A 13,242-nucleotide genomic window follows, 5' to 3' on the forward strand; every position below is an offset into this window, starting at 1 on the left:
AGCGTTGGGTCACTCTCTCCTCCACGATCGGGTTAGATTGACCTGCCGCTTACGGCTCGGTGGCTTGAGCTTTCTTAAGCTCCCTAAGCTCACGCTTGGCTTTCTCCATGCGAGCCTCCAAACTGCGGATTCGTTCGTCCTTCTTTTCTATTTCTCGTCGCGCGGCGTGCAGATGCATGTTGACTTCATAAGTGGTGTACAGCCCCTTCACCGCCCCATGGATGCCTTCTCAAAATACTTCAAAATCTTGCCGTCCAACCATCGACTGTTGGACCTCCGGTGGAAAGATCTGTCGAGCGAACTCGACTGCTACACCTAGATCGTTAACAATGGAATCCGCCTCCGTCATTGGTTTATTCCCCACGAAAACCGCAAAACTCAACGGTCGTGGCGTCGTATCGAGCTCGCTTTTCGATCGCGGTCGCGGGGAGCTTCTCCGTTCCTATTTTTCTTTTTGGGGTGATCTGCTTCGACGACTTGGGGGCTGACATTTTTCCCGTTCCTTGGACGTCCTTCCTCCCGTGCATGTAGGCTCGCTACTGCGATTCATTATAGTCTCTAGCTCAGCCAATGTTCGTCCTTCCTCTTTGCTGTTGAAGAACAGTCTGTTTGACATTCACAGTTATCTCAAGCTAGTTTAAATTAAGTCTGAATAAGAATAAGTGGAATCACTGGCGCGAACTCACCCTATTTATTCTCAATGTATGCAGCGCCCCTGAGGTGCTGTCATTAATTCTAAACGCCAAAAGCCAGATGCCGATCGGGTCATTCCATGAACTAGTCCTATTCGGCTTCTAAAGCTCATGCACTGGCTGGGGCAAGGACAGATTTATTAATCTGATCAGCCAAGAATCTAAACCCAATGCCGATCGATTTATGCCGCAACAATTCTATGAACTAGTCCTATTCGGCTTTTGAAGCTCCTGCACTGGCTGGGGCAAGGGCAGATTTATTAATCTGATCGGCCAAGTATCTAAACCCAAGGCCGATCGATTTATGCCGCAGCCATTCAACGAACTAGTCCTATTCGGCTTCTAAAGCTCATGCACTGGCTGGGACAAGGGCAGATTTATTAATCTAATCGGCCAAGTATCTAAACTCAATGCTGATCGATTTATGCCGCAGCCATTCCAGGAACTAGTCCTATTCAGCTTCTGAAGCTCGTGCACTCGCTGGGGCAAAGGCATATTTATTAATCTGATCGGCTAAGTATCTAAACCCACTGTCGATCGATTTATGCCGAAGCCATTCCACGAACTAGTCCTATTCGATTTCTGAAGCTCATGCACTGGCTGGGGCAAGTGCATATTTATTAATCTGATCGGCCAAGTATCTAAACCCAATGCCGATCGATTCATGCCGCAGCCATTCCACGAACTAGTCCTATTCGACTTCTGAAGCTCGTGCACTGGCTGGGGCAAGGGCAGATTTATTAATCTGATCGGCCAAGTATTTAAACCCAATGCCGATCGATTTATGCCGCAGCCATTCCAGGAACTAGTCCTATTCAGCTTCTGAAGCTCTTGCACTGGCTGGGGCAAGGGCAGATTTATTAATCTGATCGGCCAAGTACGTAAACCGAATGCCGATCGATACTTGGTATTGAAAACAAAATATAGCCATTTTATAATTGAAAGCAATACCATTCATCAATAACAAAATTTAGCACAAATAATATCAAGGCAAAAAAGGAAATTTTCATTAGTAAATTGGGCACAAATTGTAGCCATTTTACATACAAAAATTACTAAACAAAAAGCTACAAGTTTGTATGAAAATGCCTAGCAAAAAACTATGACTGTAGCAATACATGAAAATTACCAAACAAAAAGCTGTAAAAATACATTCGAAAATTCCTAAAACAAAAACAGGTGTCGCCCAAATTAATCCTCGGAGTCAGACTCCAGCGGCTCAACATCCACTTGCTCGTATGGAATTGGCATAGCCAATGTCACATCAGCAGCAACAAGGACTTTGAGCCAGCCGTGTTTGAATATCCGATTTTCAAATTTGGGGACTTCGTCTACATATTCGGCGAAAGCAGCACTTTTCCAGGCCTCGAATACCTTGGAAGCCTCCGAGTCGGCTGCTTCCTTTGCCTTCTTTACTCCCTCTAACTCAGCCTCCAGTTTGGAGACCGCCTCATGGGCCAAGTTGAGCCCGTCTTCCCTCGCGTCTGCCCTCCTCTTAGCGGCCGATCTCAGTTGATCCGTGTTACGCGCCCTCTCCACTTCGGCCTCGGCCCGCGCGCCTTCCATCTTCACCCTTAAAGCTTCGAACTCGGCCCTGCTCCTTTGGCCCTCAACTTCCGTTTGTAGACGGCCAAGCTGCTCGACGGCATCATGATAGCGACGGCCCATTTCGGCTATCCTTCTGATGGTCTGCAAAACAGGAAATTAAGACCAAAATAGTATTTGCATAAAGTGAAAAGACAAAGTCAAGATATATACCAAAAGAGTCGATTGCGCGGCCAATGCTATTGCAACCAGATCCGGTTCCGCCCGGAAAGCCACCTTGTCAGCCGGCAATGAGACGGACGTAGCCATGCTGAGTGCGACCGCTGGATCTTTAATTACCGAAGCATCAGGGGGGATCGACGTGTTTTTTATCTTCAGCTGAATGACAAAAGGCACAATCATATCCGATTCCTCCAAACGAGGTCATTTGTCAGCGTGGTTTTCTTCTGAGCCGGCCTCGACCTCGGCACTTCGGTTTTTTTCCGTTCCCTCCTCAATAAACAGGCAAGGAAGGCTGAGATTCGCTAACAGGCAGGGAGGGCTGAGATTTGGCGACAGGTGGCACTCCAGCTCAAATGGCCTCTGCTCTTCGCCGCACGGCCATCCTTTCCGTGTTCGCCTTCTTGGCAAGTTGTGTGAGGCTTAACCCAGCCATATCTTTGGGGTACGCATCAGGAAGGTCCTCTAGACCGTGAAAAATGTCATCAAGTGGAAGGTCCTCTCAGTCCGAAGTGGACGGCGGGTCGGCTGAATTGAGGCTGGCTTCCTCAAAGGCCAACTTCAAAGCCTCGTCGACTTCGACTTCGGACTGATCTGAGTCGGCGACCTCAGCTACTTCTGGTCGCTCCGAATCGGACCCCTCGAAACCAATTTGCCTCAAGTTTTTGAAATCAGTCAAGATAAGAACGATAAGAAAGTCCTCACCCTTCGGAATTGGGATGTTTTCTACCGCCGAGAAAGTCATATAAGTCGGCTCGTAGCGGAGTAGAACGTTGGTCGCCCTTCCCTGTTTCTGAAGACTCGATCGGCCGAAATATTTGGGTGCGACCTTGATTTCTGAAAGAACGGTGTCGTCGGTTGATGTCAGGACTTTCTTCAAATCGTTTCCTGCACAAGCAAAACAATGAGGTCTCGAAAATGAAGCTTTGGTTCGCCCCTTCGTCTAAGAATAGGATCGAGGCGATCCTCGCCTTCGCCGAATTTCCAGTTACCTTGGACAACGACCATAACATCATCGACTCGCTTCCCAGGACTGGAAAGCATAGTCACTAGTTGATGGTCGGTGTCCTTGGCCCTAAGGAAATAACGCCCGTGCCGACTAGAAGACTTGGCCAAGGCATAACAATGCCGAATAGCAAGAATGCTGAGGTTAATCCTAGGGCAACAGTTTAGTGCGATAATCCCCATTACGATTCTAAAAAAGTTGACATTAGGTTAGGAAGGGATTAAACCCCAATGGCAAAGCACAGCCCTAAGGAATGGGTGAAGGGGGAAACAGATTCCACCCTCTGCGATTGATAGGAGAGGGAAGACAATCGTGGTTTCATCAGCCCTCTCCATATCGAGGGTGCCGTCTGTCATAAGTGATAGACGGACGTCATTAGGAATGGAGAAATGGCGTCGGAAGCCAGAAATTCGATCCAAGGAAAGGAGATCTTTTAAGTGTTTTGCCATTTCGTTTAGTCTATAGGAATATGCTAAGCCAAAAACAAAGCAAGAAAAAAGATTCAGGGCAGAGAGAGAGAGAGAACTTACAAGAGACGAAGAGGATAGTGAAGAAGAGGAAGTTGCAGAGGTAATTCAGAAGGCAATCCAGCGACAAGCGTCTAAAAGTGTGTATGTATTTGAAAAGACGTCGAAATTTTAAATCACAATAAATAGAAGTGTACGAAGGGGGGAAGTTGAAATGATAATCGAGAAGCGTATGCTCAGACATTTGCGTTGGAATGAGGTCAGCCGCTGAATTTCGGCTATGACTTTTCGAGTTCGAAACCAAACGATCCAGCCAACTGTCGTTAGTGGAGTGCTTGGGGCGCAATTGTGGGGGCCGAATAATGGGAGTTGTAGAGATGCCGAATAGTCGAACTTGGAGTCGAAATATATAGCACTCGGCGCCGTCTCGCACTCTCGAATCCTATCCTATTCGGCCAAATAGCCGGTCGAGCAAGGGGCCGAGTAAAAAGCGGTTTGCTACAATTGAAGCCGAATGGCGAATTGAAAGTGGATCCAATCCGGAGGCCCAAGAAAGAAAATATATAAATAGAAGAACATCAGCAAGTAAGAGGCATGTGTGAACCATTACACTTTACTTAAAATACAAGTAATTCAAAGAGTCGAGACTGACTTGCCCGTTAGAGTGCTAATTCCGGCACCCCCGACCGGAGTGTTAATTCTTTGTCAGGTGACTAGCTGAGGATCACTAGCGTCCCCCAGGATCTGAAGAGTATTTCCAAGCCACTTCTCCACAGATATATATTGGAAGTTCTTCTTAAATGATAGAAGCATTTAAAGAGTCGATGATGCAAACTTTTGAAATGTCTGACTTGGGTGTTTTGCATTATTTTTTGGGTATTGAAGTTGTACAAGATTTAGACGGTATTTTTATTTGTCAAAAGAAGTATGTAGATGATTTGTTAAAAAAATTTGGAATGATGAATTGCAGGCCTGCCAAGACACCATTAAATGCAAATAAAAAGCTTTCTTTGAATGATGGGGTTGAAAAGGTTGATAAGAAATATTTCAGAAGTATAGTGGGAGGACTCATGTATCTCACTCATACAAGACCAGATATAGCATTTTCTGTAAGTCTCATATCCAAGTTTATGCACAGTCCAAGCAAACATCATTTGGGGGCAGCTAAGAGAATCTTGAGATATGTTCGAGGCAGTTCAAATTATGGCATCACGTATATGAAAGGCAAACCCAATAATCTTATTGCTTTTACTGATAGTGATTGAGCTGGTTGTGCAGATGATAGGAGGAGTACAACAGGTTATATATTCAGCCTTGATTCAGGAATCATTTCATGGGCATCAAAGAAGCAGCAGAGTATAGCTTTGTCAAGCACAGAAGCAGAGTACATAGCAGCCATAACCACGGCATGTCATGCTAGTTGGTTAAGGAGAATTTTGGAAGATCTAAAGGAAAAGCAAGATGGTCCTACTGTGATATTTTGTGACAACAAATCCACAATTGCATTGACCAAGAATCCAATCCAGCAAGGAAGATCAAAACACATTGAGATTCGATACCATTTCATTCGAGAGTTGGTTTCTAAAGGCGAAATAGAGCTACCGCATTGCAACATAGAGAAATAACCAGCTAATATTCTCACAAAGGCTTTTGCAGAAGATAAATTCAAGAAATTTCGGTCCATGATGGGAGTGAAAGCCCTCGTTGAATTAAGGGGGGAAATGTTAGAACACAATTCAAACGTGGGCTAAAGGGACAGTTGTAGCAGATCTGATGTGGGACACCTGTTGATTGTTGTTCTACAAATATGTGATAGTGGACTTAGTGGTTGAGAGTCTCTAAGATTAATTGCCTAGTGGTTGAGAGTTTTTAGGTGTTTTATTATCTGTCAATTTAATCTGGTAGAAAAAAAATAAGGAAGTGGTGCATCGCGTAGCTAACAGAAGAGTTTATTTAAACTCTTTTGAGTGTTTATTTTAGGGATGTCTGCAACCATTTGTAAACACTACAATATTCAGTAAATTTTAGAGTGTTTCTTTCACAAATTTTTTTTCTAACAATTATGACCACTATATGCTCTTTTTTTTTTTTTTGAAAAATAGATCAAACGGTAGCAAAATTGATAGAATTAGGCATGCCAAAATAACATAAGAACCGTTTTCAGTGGTATAAAAAATAAAAGAAAATAAAAAAGTGGCCTTTTTGTACTGTATCAAGCCAATAAATAGTTTGGCAATTCCATGTGACAATGGAGTTGATCTTGCTTAGCTATTTTTGTAGTTGTCAAGAACCAATCCGAGCTGTGTGGCATTGTACTGTACTACCCATTCGAGGACAGCAAGGACATGAGTTTGGACAGCCTCGCTGAAACTCTTGTTCACACCAATCAACACTTGTGTTTGGGCATCTACCAAGAACGCATATACACATGATGTTTGGACTCCTCTACCTCCACTCCGAGTATTGTTGTTTCTGCTTCGCAAATTCACCTTGTAGCCTTGCAGGTACTGCACATATGGTGAGATTTCGACAGCGCAGGAGCTAATGTTAATATTATTAATAGGATCGCAAGTAGACGCGCAATTGGTGATTCTTTTGTTGTCCAGATCAATCAATATGGCCTCCTGGTTGTTGCACTTCTCGTCCGTGGCCATGACTACATTGGTTGTTTCTGCGAAGCGAAAATGGCTAAATCTCAAGTCAATGCTTGAAGTTGAGTTTACGTTGTTGTTGATGGGGCAGTTGGGAGATGTTACTGGATTGTTGACTTGAAGGTAGCTTCCATTGAATGAAATTTCCAGCATCTCAAGATTGATCTTTATTAAGTAAGGTGCGATTCCGTTGTTGTTGTTGCGTGAGTTCTTGCATCCTATAGAGAACCATTCATCTAAGTAACAATTGGGACCTATTCCAAAAGGATATGGAGTTCTAACATCTCCGTCGTATTCTGGACAACCAGGCTTAGCATAACAAAGCGCAAATGTTTTTGTTAGCCATAGCAGCAACTGCAGCAGCAAGAGGATGAGAGAAGAGGAGTTTTTTTGCAAAACCATGCTTTTCTTTTCTTTTTTTTTTTGGGTCTTATTCGTCTATAGTTTTTATGTTGTTTTTATTTTGCATATTTTATGTTATTTCCCTCTTGATTAGGTAGTAGCGTATGTGTAATATACTAATTTAATTTAATTAAACAGAGACATCTCAACCTCTGTCAAATGTTTATGTAGAAGAAGGCTTGAGATGCCTCAGCTGTCATAATTGACCACAATCTACACTAATAATAAAAAGACTTCTGTTATATATCAGCAAAATAGTTTACTATTGATAAATAATATTTCTCTAATAACAAATAAATAAATAGATAAAGTTTTTTGAGAAATTCTTTAGAGCACGGAAGACTTCACCGGCATTCCTCACCATTTGACATGGAACTCCATTAAATGTAAGAGTTTGAAGCCAATACCATAGGAACCACAATAGCAGTCCTTTAGATTACAAATATGCAGAGAAATTTGACGATTTAGGGATAGACTAGCTAATTGTTGGAAGGGTGACACAGATTAAAGCAACATTGTCCAATTTACCAATGTACTACTTATCTGTTTTTTAGAATGTCTGTAACAGTGGAAAATAGATTGGAAAAGTTATAGAGATGATTTCTTTGGGGTGGTTGTGAAGAGATTAATTCGGTGAATTGAGAAAAAGTGACAACAATACAGGAGTTTGGCAGATTAGGTGTTATTCCTATAAGACTAAAGAATTCATCCCTTTTTGTCAAAATGATGGTTGAGATTTGGGAGAGAAAAAAGGACTCTTTATGGAGGAAGCTTATTGTTCACAAATATAATGGGAATGGGAATGAATGATCGATCCCATTGCAAATAAGGGAAGGTGTTGCTTCTGGTTTATGGAAAGGAATTGTGGAGGTTGGCCAGAGTCATATGATTGATAGAGTTAGGACACTGTTAAAACGAAAAATTTAACTTAAAACTGTGAAACGGATTGCAAATAAGGTTTTGGAAGGATAAATGGTCTCATAATTGTTTCTTCAAACACAGATTTTCTGGACTTTTTAAACTTTCTTTGCAAAAAGATTGTAAAGTATGGCTAAGGTCTGTTATTTTGATGAGAACAACAACATAGTTTGAGATTTCAGATTTAGAAGATCTTTATTTGAATGAGAAAAAAGAGAATCATGTGGAGTATTACTCAACTTATTGGAAGCAGTCCAATTGAGACTCAATTCTGAGGACAACTTAATTTGGAAGAGAGGCAAAGATGGTGTATTTATTTACTTATTTATTTATTTTTCCTATTAAGTCTTTTTGCGATTTATATTGCACATGAGGAATCAACCAAACATCCTCTCCTTTTATGTAACTTCGCTCGGAAAGTCTGGACTGAGATTTTGAGAGTGGTGGCTTAGGTGGGGTTACTCCAATTTGGAGAAACAAATATGGACATAACTTTTCTTTGCGACTGTGTGAGACTTTATGGACTACACAAGAATGATATCATCTTCAATAGAGCTCAATCTAGTTGGATTAATGTTGTGGATTTGATCAAGATCAGACAGTCTTTTGGGTATTCGATCAAACAAATGAATCCAGTTTGTTCTTGGTGAATGATTTTATCAATAGAAAATATAGTATAGAAAACTACTATTGCTGCCAATCCAAAGCATAAGTAATTAGCACATATGTTTGTAACATTACATACTAGTACATAATTAACATTTGAATAACAAAGCTTTATGGTAAATATCTAGCATGGACAAGCATTGTATGTATAGTTTATACTTCACTACATAGTATGTAATAGTGGTCGGACATCAAATGATAAAGCTGTGCCACTCCCACTATCTAAAAATGTCCCTGTTGTTGTTGAAGCAACATCCAAAGCCCTAGTCAAATCGGTTGTATTGTATTCAACTTCTTCATAGTGTTGGTGAATGGTTGAACTTCCTTGTGACATTCTAATTCCTTCCAACTCAACTGTTACATCTTTCATTGTAGGCCTCTTTTTCCCATTCAAGTTTAGACATCTTTTTGCGAGGTGAGCAACAGCAATCATCTCTTCTCTCCGACCATCCTTGAGAATTCGTGGATCAAGAATCTCAAGTAGACAATTTTCCTCCATTGATTCCATAAAATGTGTGACTAAACTCCTATTTTCTTGGGATCTGGTGGAAGAGATTGGTTTTTGCCCAGTTAGAAGCTCAACAATAACAACTCCAAAACTATAAACATCACTTTTATCAGTAAATTGGCTCGATTGGAAGTACTCTGGATCCAAGTACCCAAATGTCCCCTGTACTCGTGTGGTCAAATGAGTATTATCAACATCAATTGATGTTGAAGTTCCAAAGTCAGAAACTTTTGCTTTGTATTTATTGTCTAGGAGTATGTTGGTTGACTTCATGTCTCGATGATAGATGGGTATGGAAGCTGCATAATGCAAGTAGAAAAGAGCTCCAGCAACTTCTGTAGCAATCCGAAAGCGCATCTCCCATGAAAGTGGGAACTCCTCGTTTGGATCATGAATATGTTGAGAGAGTGTTCCATTTGGAATGAACTCATATATTAGTATTGGAACGTTGGTCTCTAAACAACAACCTAAGAGCTTGACTATATTCCTATGGACAATTTGTGAAAGAATGACGACTTCATTGATGAATTGCTCAACTTGTCCATCGTCGATAACCTTAGATTTTTTAACAGCTATGATTCTTCCATCTGACAACATGCCTTTGTAAACAGTACCTGTTGGAAAATTAATTGAAAGTAAGTGGTTAATTAAAAAATTTAGAAAAATAAACAATAAAGAAATCTTATTGAAATTAGAGAAAACAAAAATCATAAATTTTGCTACAAATCAAATCCTGGATTTATGAAATAGCATAACTACATAATTATGGTTAAATTAATTTGGAAAGATTGTATTTGATTTTTCAATAAAAATATTATGACAAATATTGGCTCATACGCGCTCACCGCGCTATATACCAATCCAACACATGTCTGTATGTATATGTAAATATATTACACGAGTGTTGTACTGACTTTTGGCATAAAAAATTCATAGTGCGCTCATATTCTTGACCCTTATCCAACCCAAAGAAGGATCCATGTATAAAAGGCCTCAAGATGTTTGATAATAAATCAATGCAAGATAAGAAATTATTTGTGAGCTTTAGATAAAGAAAGGATAACAAAATTGTACCTTGGCCTCCTTGGCCGAGAATACGATCTTCATGGTAATGATCGGTGGCTTTCTCCAACTCCTTCGAATCAAACAATTTGATTTTTTCACTGCCATCACATGAGGATAACTTGTGTTGTAGCAAGAAACCGCCATTTCGCTTGAAGAAATTTTCCTTGCGTTTCTTGTCATTTATTTTCTTCATTACTTTGTACAGCCACCATGAAGCAATAAGTAAAAACAATAATCCTGCTGATCCAGCACAAACACCTGTAGAGAACTCAACTCCATAATCAATATATATAGAACCAAAATTAAAAAATTAATATTTGAATATCAGGTCTAGCAAAAGTTTTAATTTTTTTTCAATTTTATAAAGTCATGTGTAATTCAATTGAAATGGATGGTATACATATTTAAAGTTGATGTTGTGTGGACATACTCAAAATGCATCAACTCTATACTCATTATTTTTCTAAGTATTAAGAAATTTACTAAAAATCTATCCTTACATAAAAAAATAACAATAAAACTGGGCATTTTTTCGTAAACATAACTTATGCCGAATTATTTGGACACAAAATTTGAAAGAAAGAAAAAAAAGAGAGCTGATTTTAAACTCAATTAAGATTATGGTTGTCAAAAGCAATTGTATATAATATTTATTTTAAACAATAACATTAATTTATTAGAATTATTTGTTTGTTTGTGATTTTAAAATTTGAAGTTAAAGAAATAAAAAATGAATGATAAATATTGATAAGAGTAATTTTTTTAACATAAATTTTAATCAAGTTTTTAAATCAGTACTGCAATCAATATTTCTAATTTTAAAAAATTATTAAAAAGGAATGTTAAATATTGATTTTAAATCAATAATGACTTAAAAGCAAAAAGGAAAAGGCAAAGTAATAAATTGAATAAGATATGATTATTAGATTTACTAAAAAAAATTTTGTGGATGAAATACACTAAATGCACGATATAATGAACGATTTGGATTATTGAAACATAACTCGTGATGAGCTCAGCTCCACGGACCTGAACAACACCCTACAATCCAGATTATGGACTAGAGGGAATCCACTTCTAAATATTTATATTCTCGTTTCTTTGTAAACAAATTTTTTTTTTTTAAAATTTACTTAAATTATTTTTATTTCATAGATTATACACATAAACTATACCAAATACTCCATCATAAAATTTTAAAAATAAAATAAAATAAGTTATAAACAGCTTCATAAATTACACCAAACAATCCTTCCATTTCTATGTTGTTAAACACTTGGAAGAAAAATGAGCTTACCAATGATAATACCCGCATTTGACTGAGGTTTAATGAACGTCTCTGCATACAATTGCAATATCAGAAATTTAAAGCAGCTATCAACCAAAAAACAAACTTTACAAAATACTGGACAATAATCACTCCATAATAGCCTTGTCTGATTAACAAGATTAATAGTGAGCAGATTAATAATCTCATGCTTTAGTATATGATTAATTATTCAATTAAATTAGTGAAATAGCCATTTATTATGTATTCATTTTGTTTTTTTGTTTTTTTTTCTTCTTTCATACTTGAAATTATGATTCTCATTCAAGCATGAGATTGTGAGTTTATGTACTAACAATCACAATCCTATATTTATAATCCTTATAATCAAACAAACCTAGTGTAGTTGAAATTAATCTTAAATATCATATAGGTCATATTCAATCACTCATCCATCCCTTCCCCAACCACCAACACTACCACCACACCACTATCACTATAGAACGACTTCAAACCTACCCTTTGTCCAAAAAGTCAACCGTTTGATTTGATTAGTTACCTCCTAAATAAATAAATAAACAAATAAAAATATCCCAATTAGTTGGTTGGTTGGTTGGTTACTTAGATGGGTTGAGAGAGCATAAGACGTACCTACGCATCCATTGGAAAAATAAGGATTTCCAGAGAATGGAAAATTGCAAACGCACTTGAGGCTTTGAACAACAAAATAAAATTGCGAGATAGAAGAATAAGCCGACGACCCCTGAATACAGGAGTAGCTATTGTTATTGTTGTCGGGAACCAATCCGAGTTGTGTGATATTGTGTACAACCCAATTGAGAACAGCAGGGACATGAGTTTGCTCAGCGGAGTAGTTGACGGAACTATTATTCATATCTACCACGAACGCATGCGTACATGATACATCCAGAATTCCTATGCGTGTTAAGGCTTCGAAATTCACCTTGTAGCCCTGCAGATACTGCGCGCTTGAGAATCCGACCGTGCAAGTAGAACTATTAGCAGAATCGCAAGTAGACATGCAATTGGTAATCTCCTTGTCGGTCCAATCACATAATTTGGCCCTCGTGCCGCATTTAATGCCCGTGGCCATGAAGACGTTGTTTATTTCTGAGAAGCGAAAAGGGCTAGATCTCAAGTCAATGCTTGAATCCAAGCTTGAGTTGTTGTTGATGGGGCAGTTGGGAGATGTTACTGGATTGTTGACTCGAAGGTAGCTTCCATTCAATGAAATTTCCAGCACCTCAAGATCGATCTTTATCAAGTAAGGCGCGACTCCGTTGTTGTTGCTGCTTGAGTTCTTGCACCCTATGGAGAACCATTTATCTAAGTAACAATTGGGACCTATTCCAAAAGGATATGGAATTCTAACATCTCCGCAGTATTCTTGACAACCAGGCTTCGCATAAGATTGCGCTGATGTTTTTATCAGCCATAGAAGCAACTGCAGCGCCAGGAGGAGGCAGAGGGGGAGGGGGGGAGGAGGAGGAGGAGCTTTTCTGCAAAGCCATTTTTTTTTTACTCTGTAGTTTCTAAGTTTTATACGTATTTCTTATATTTATAAACATTTCCCTCTCCCCGTGTAAAATGTTTACGTAGAAGTTTTGAGATTCCTAGATGACATAATTGACCGCGACTCTCGACTACATGTTTGACTCTTTCTATATGTTAATACTATTCATGTTCGAGAAAGAAAATGCAATCCTTGAATAATATTGAGGGATAATATTCAGTAGTTTTGGGATGGATTTAAATAATTATACTTTTTTGACTTTTTATAAAAAGATATATAGAAAAATAGGGATTGATATGACT

General features: G+C 39.0%; 2 protein-coding genes across 3 annotated transcripts; both read right to left on the reverse strand.

Annotated features, from left to right (window-relative positions):
- Positions 1–6,193: 6,193 nt before the first annotated feature.
- On the reverse strand, positions 6,194–6,982 carry LOC145824428 (wall-associated receptor kinase-like 10). The gene has a single exon (XM_082924082.1). The coding sequence runs from the start codon at positions 6,980–6,982 to the stop codon at positions 6,194–6,196; it is 789 nt and encodes a 262-aa protein (XP_082780208.1).
- Positions 6,983–8,554: 1,572 nt separating this feature from the next.
- LOC114308313 (wall-associated receptor kinase-like 1) lies at positions 8,555–12,954 on the reverse strand. Of its 2 annotated transcripts, none has more exons than XM_028253883.2 (3): positions 11,437–12,954; positions 10,149–10,397; positions 8,555–9,688 (listed from the first exon to the last, which is right to left on the reverse strand). In XM_028253883.2, the coding sequence occupies exons 2-3, from the start codon at positions 10,330–10,332 to the stop codon at positions 8,730–8,732; spliced, it is 1,143 nt and encodes a 380-aa protein (XP_028109684.2). In that variant the 5' UTR covers positions 10,333–10,397; positions 11,437–12,954; the 3' UTR covers positions 8,555–8,729. The 2 variants fall into 2 exon arrangements, with proteins under 2 accessions (XP_028109684.2, XP_082779162.1); XM_082923036.1 differs by having other exon boundaries at positions 10,149–10,407.
- Positions 12,955–13,242: the final 288 nt, after the last annotated feature.

The sequence above is a fragment of the Camellia sinensis genome, chromosome 4 (genome assembly GCF_055761805.1).
Source record: "Camellia sinensis isolate YWXY chromosome 4, ASM5576180v1, whole genome shotgun sequence".
Lineage (NCBI taxonomy): Eukaryota > Viridiplantae > Streptophyta > Magnoliopsida > Ericales > Theaceae > Camellia > Camellia sinensis.

Bases quoted from the DNA above. Each gene is read 5' to 3' on its own strand.
- LOC145824428 (XM_082924082.1), bottom strand. From the start codon at position 6,982: ATGGTTTTGCAAAAAAACTCCTCTTCTCTCATCCTCTTGCTGCTGCAG.
- LOC114308313 (XM_082923036.1), bottom strand. From the start codon at position 11,484: ATGCAGAGACGTTCATTAAACCTCAGTCAAATGCGGGTATTATCATTG. The intron at 10,408-11,436 runs GTAAGCTCATTT...TATGGAGTTGAG, and splicing joins AAATGCGGGTATTATCATTG to TTCTCTACAGGTGTTTGTGC. The intron at 9,689-10,148 runs GTACAATTTTGT...ATTTTCCAACAG, and splicing joins TCTCGGCCAAGGAGGCCAAG to GTACTGTTTACAAAGGCATG.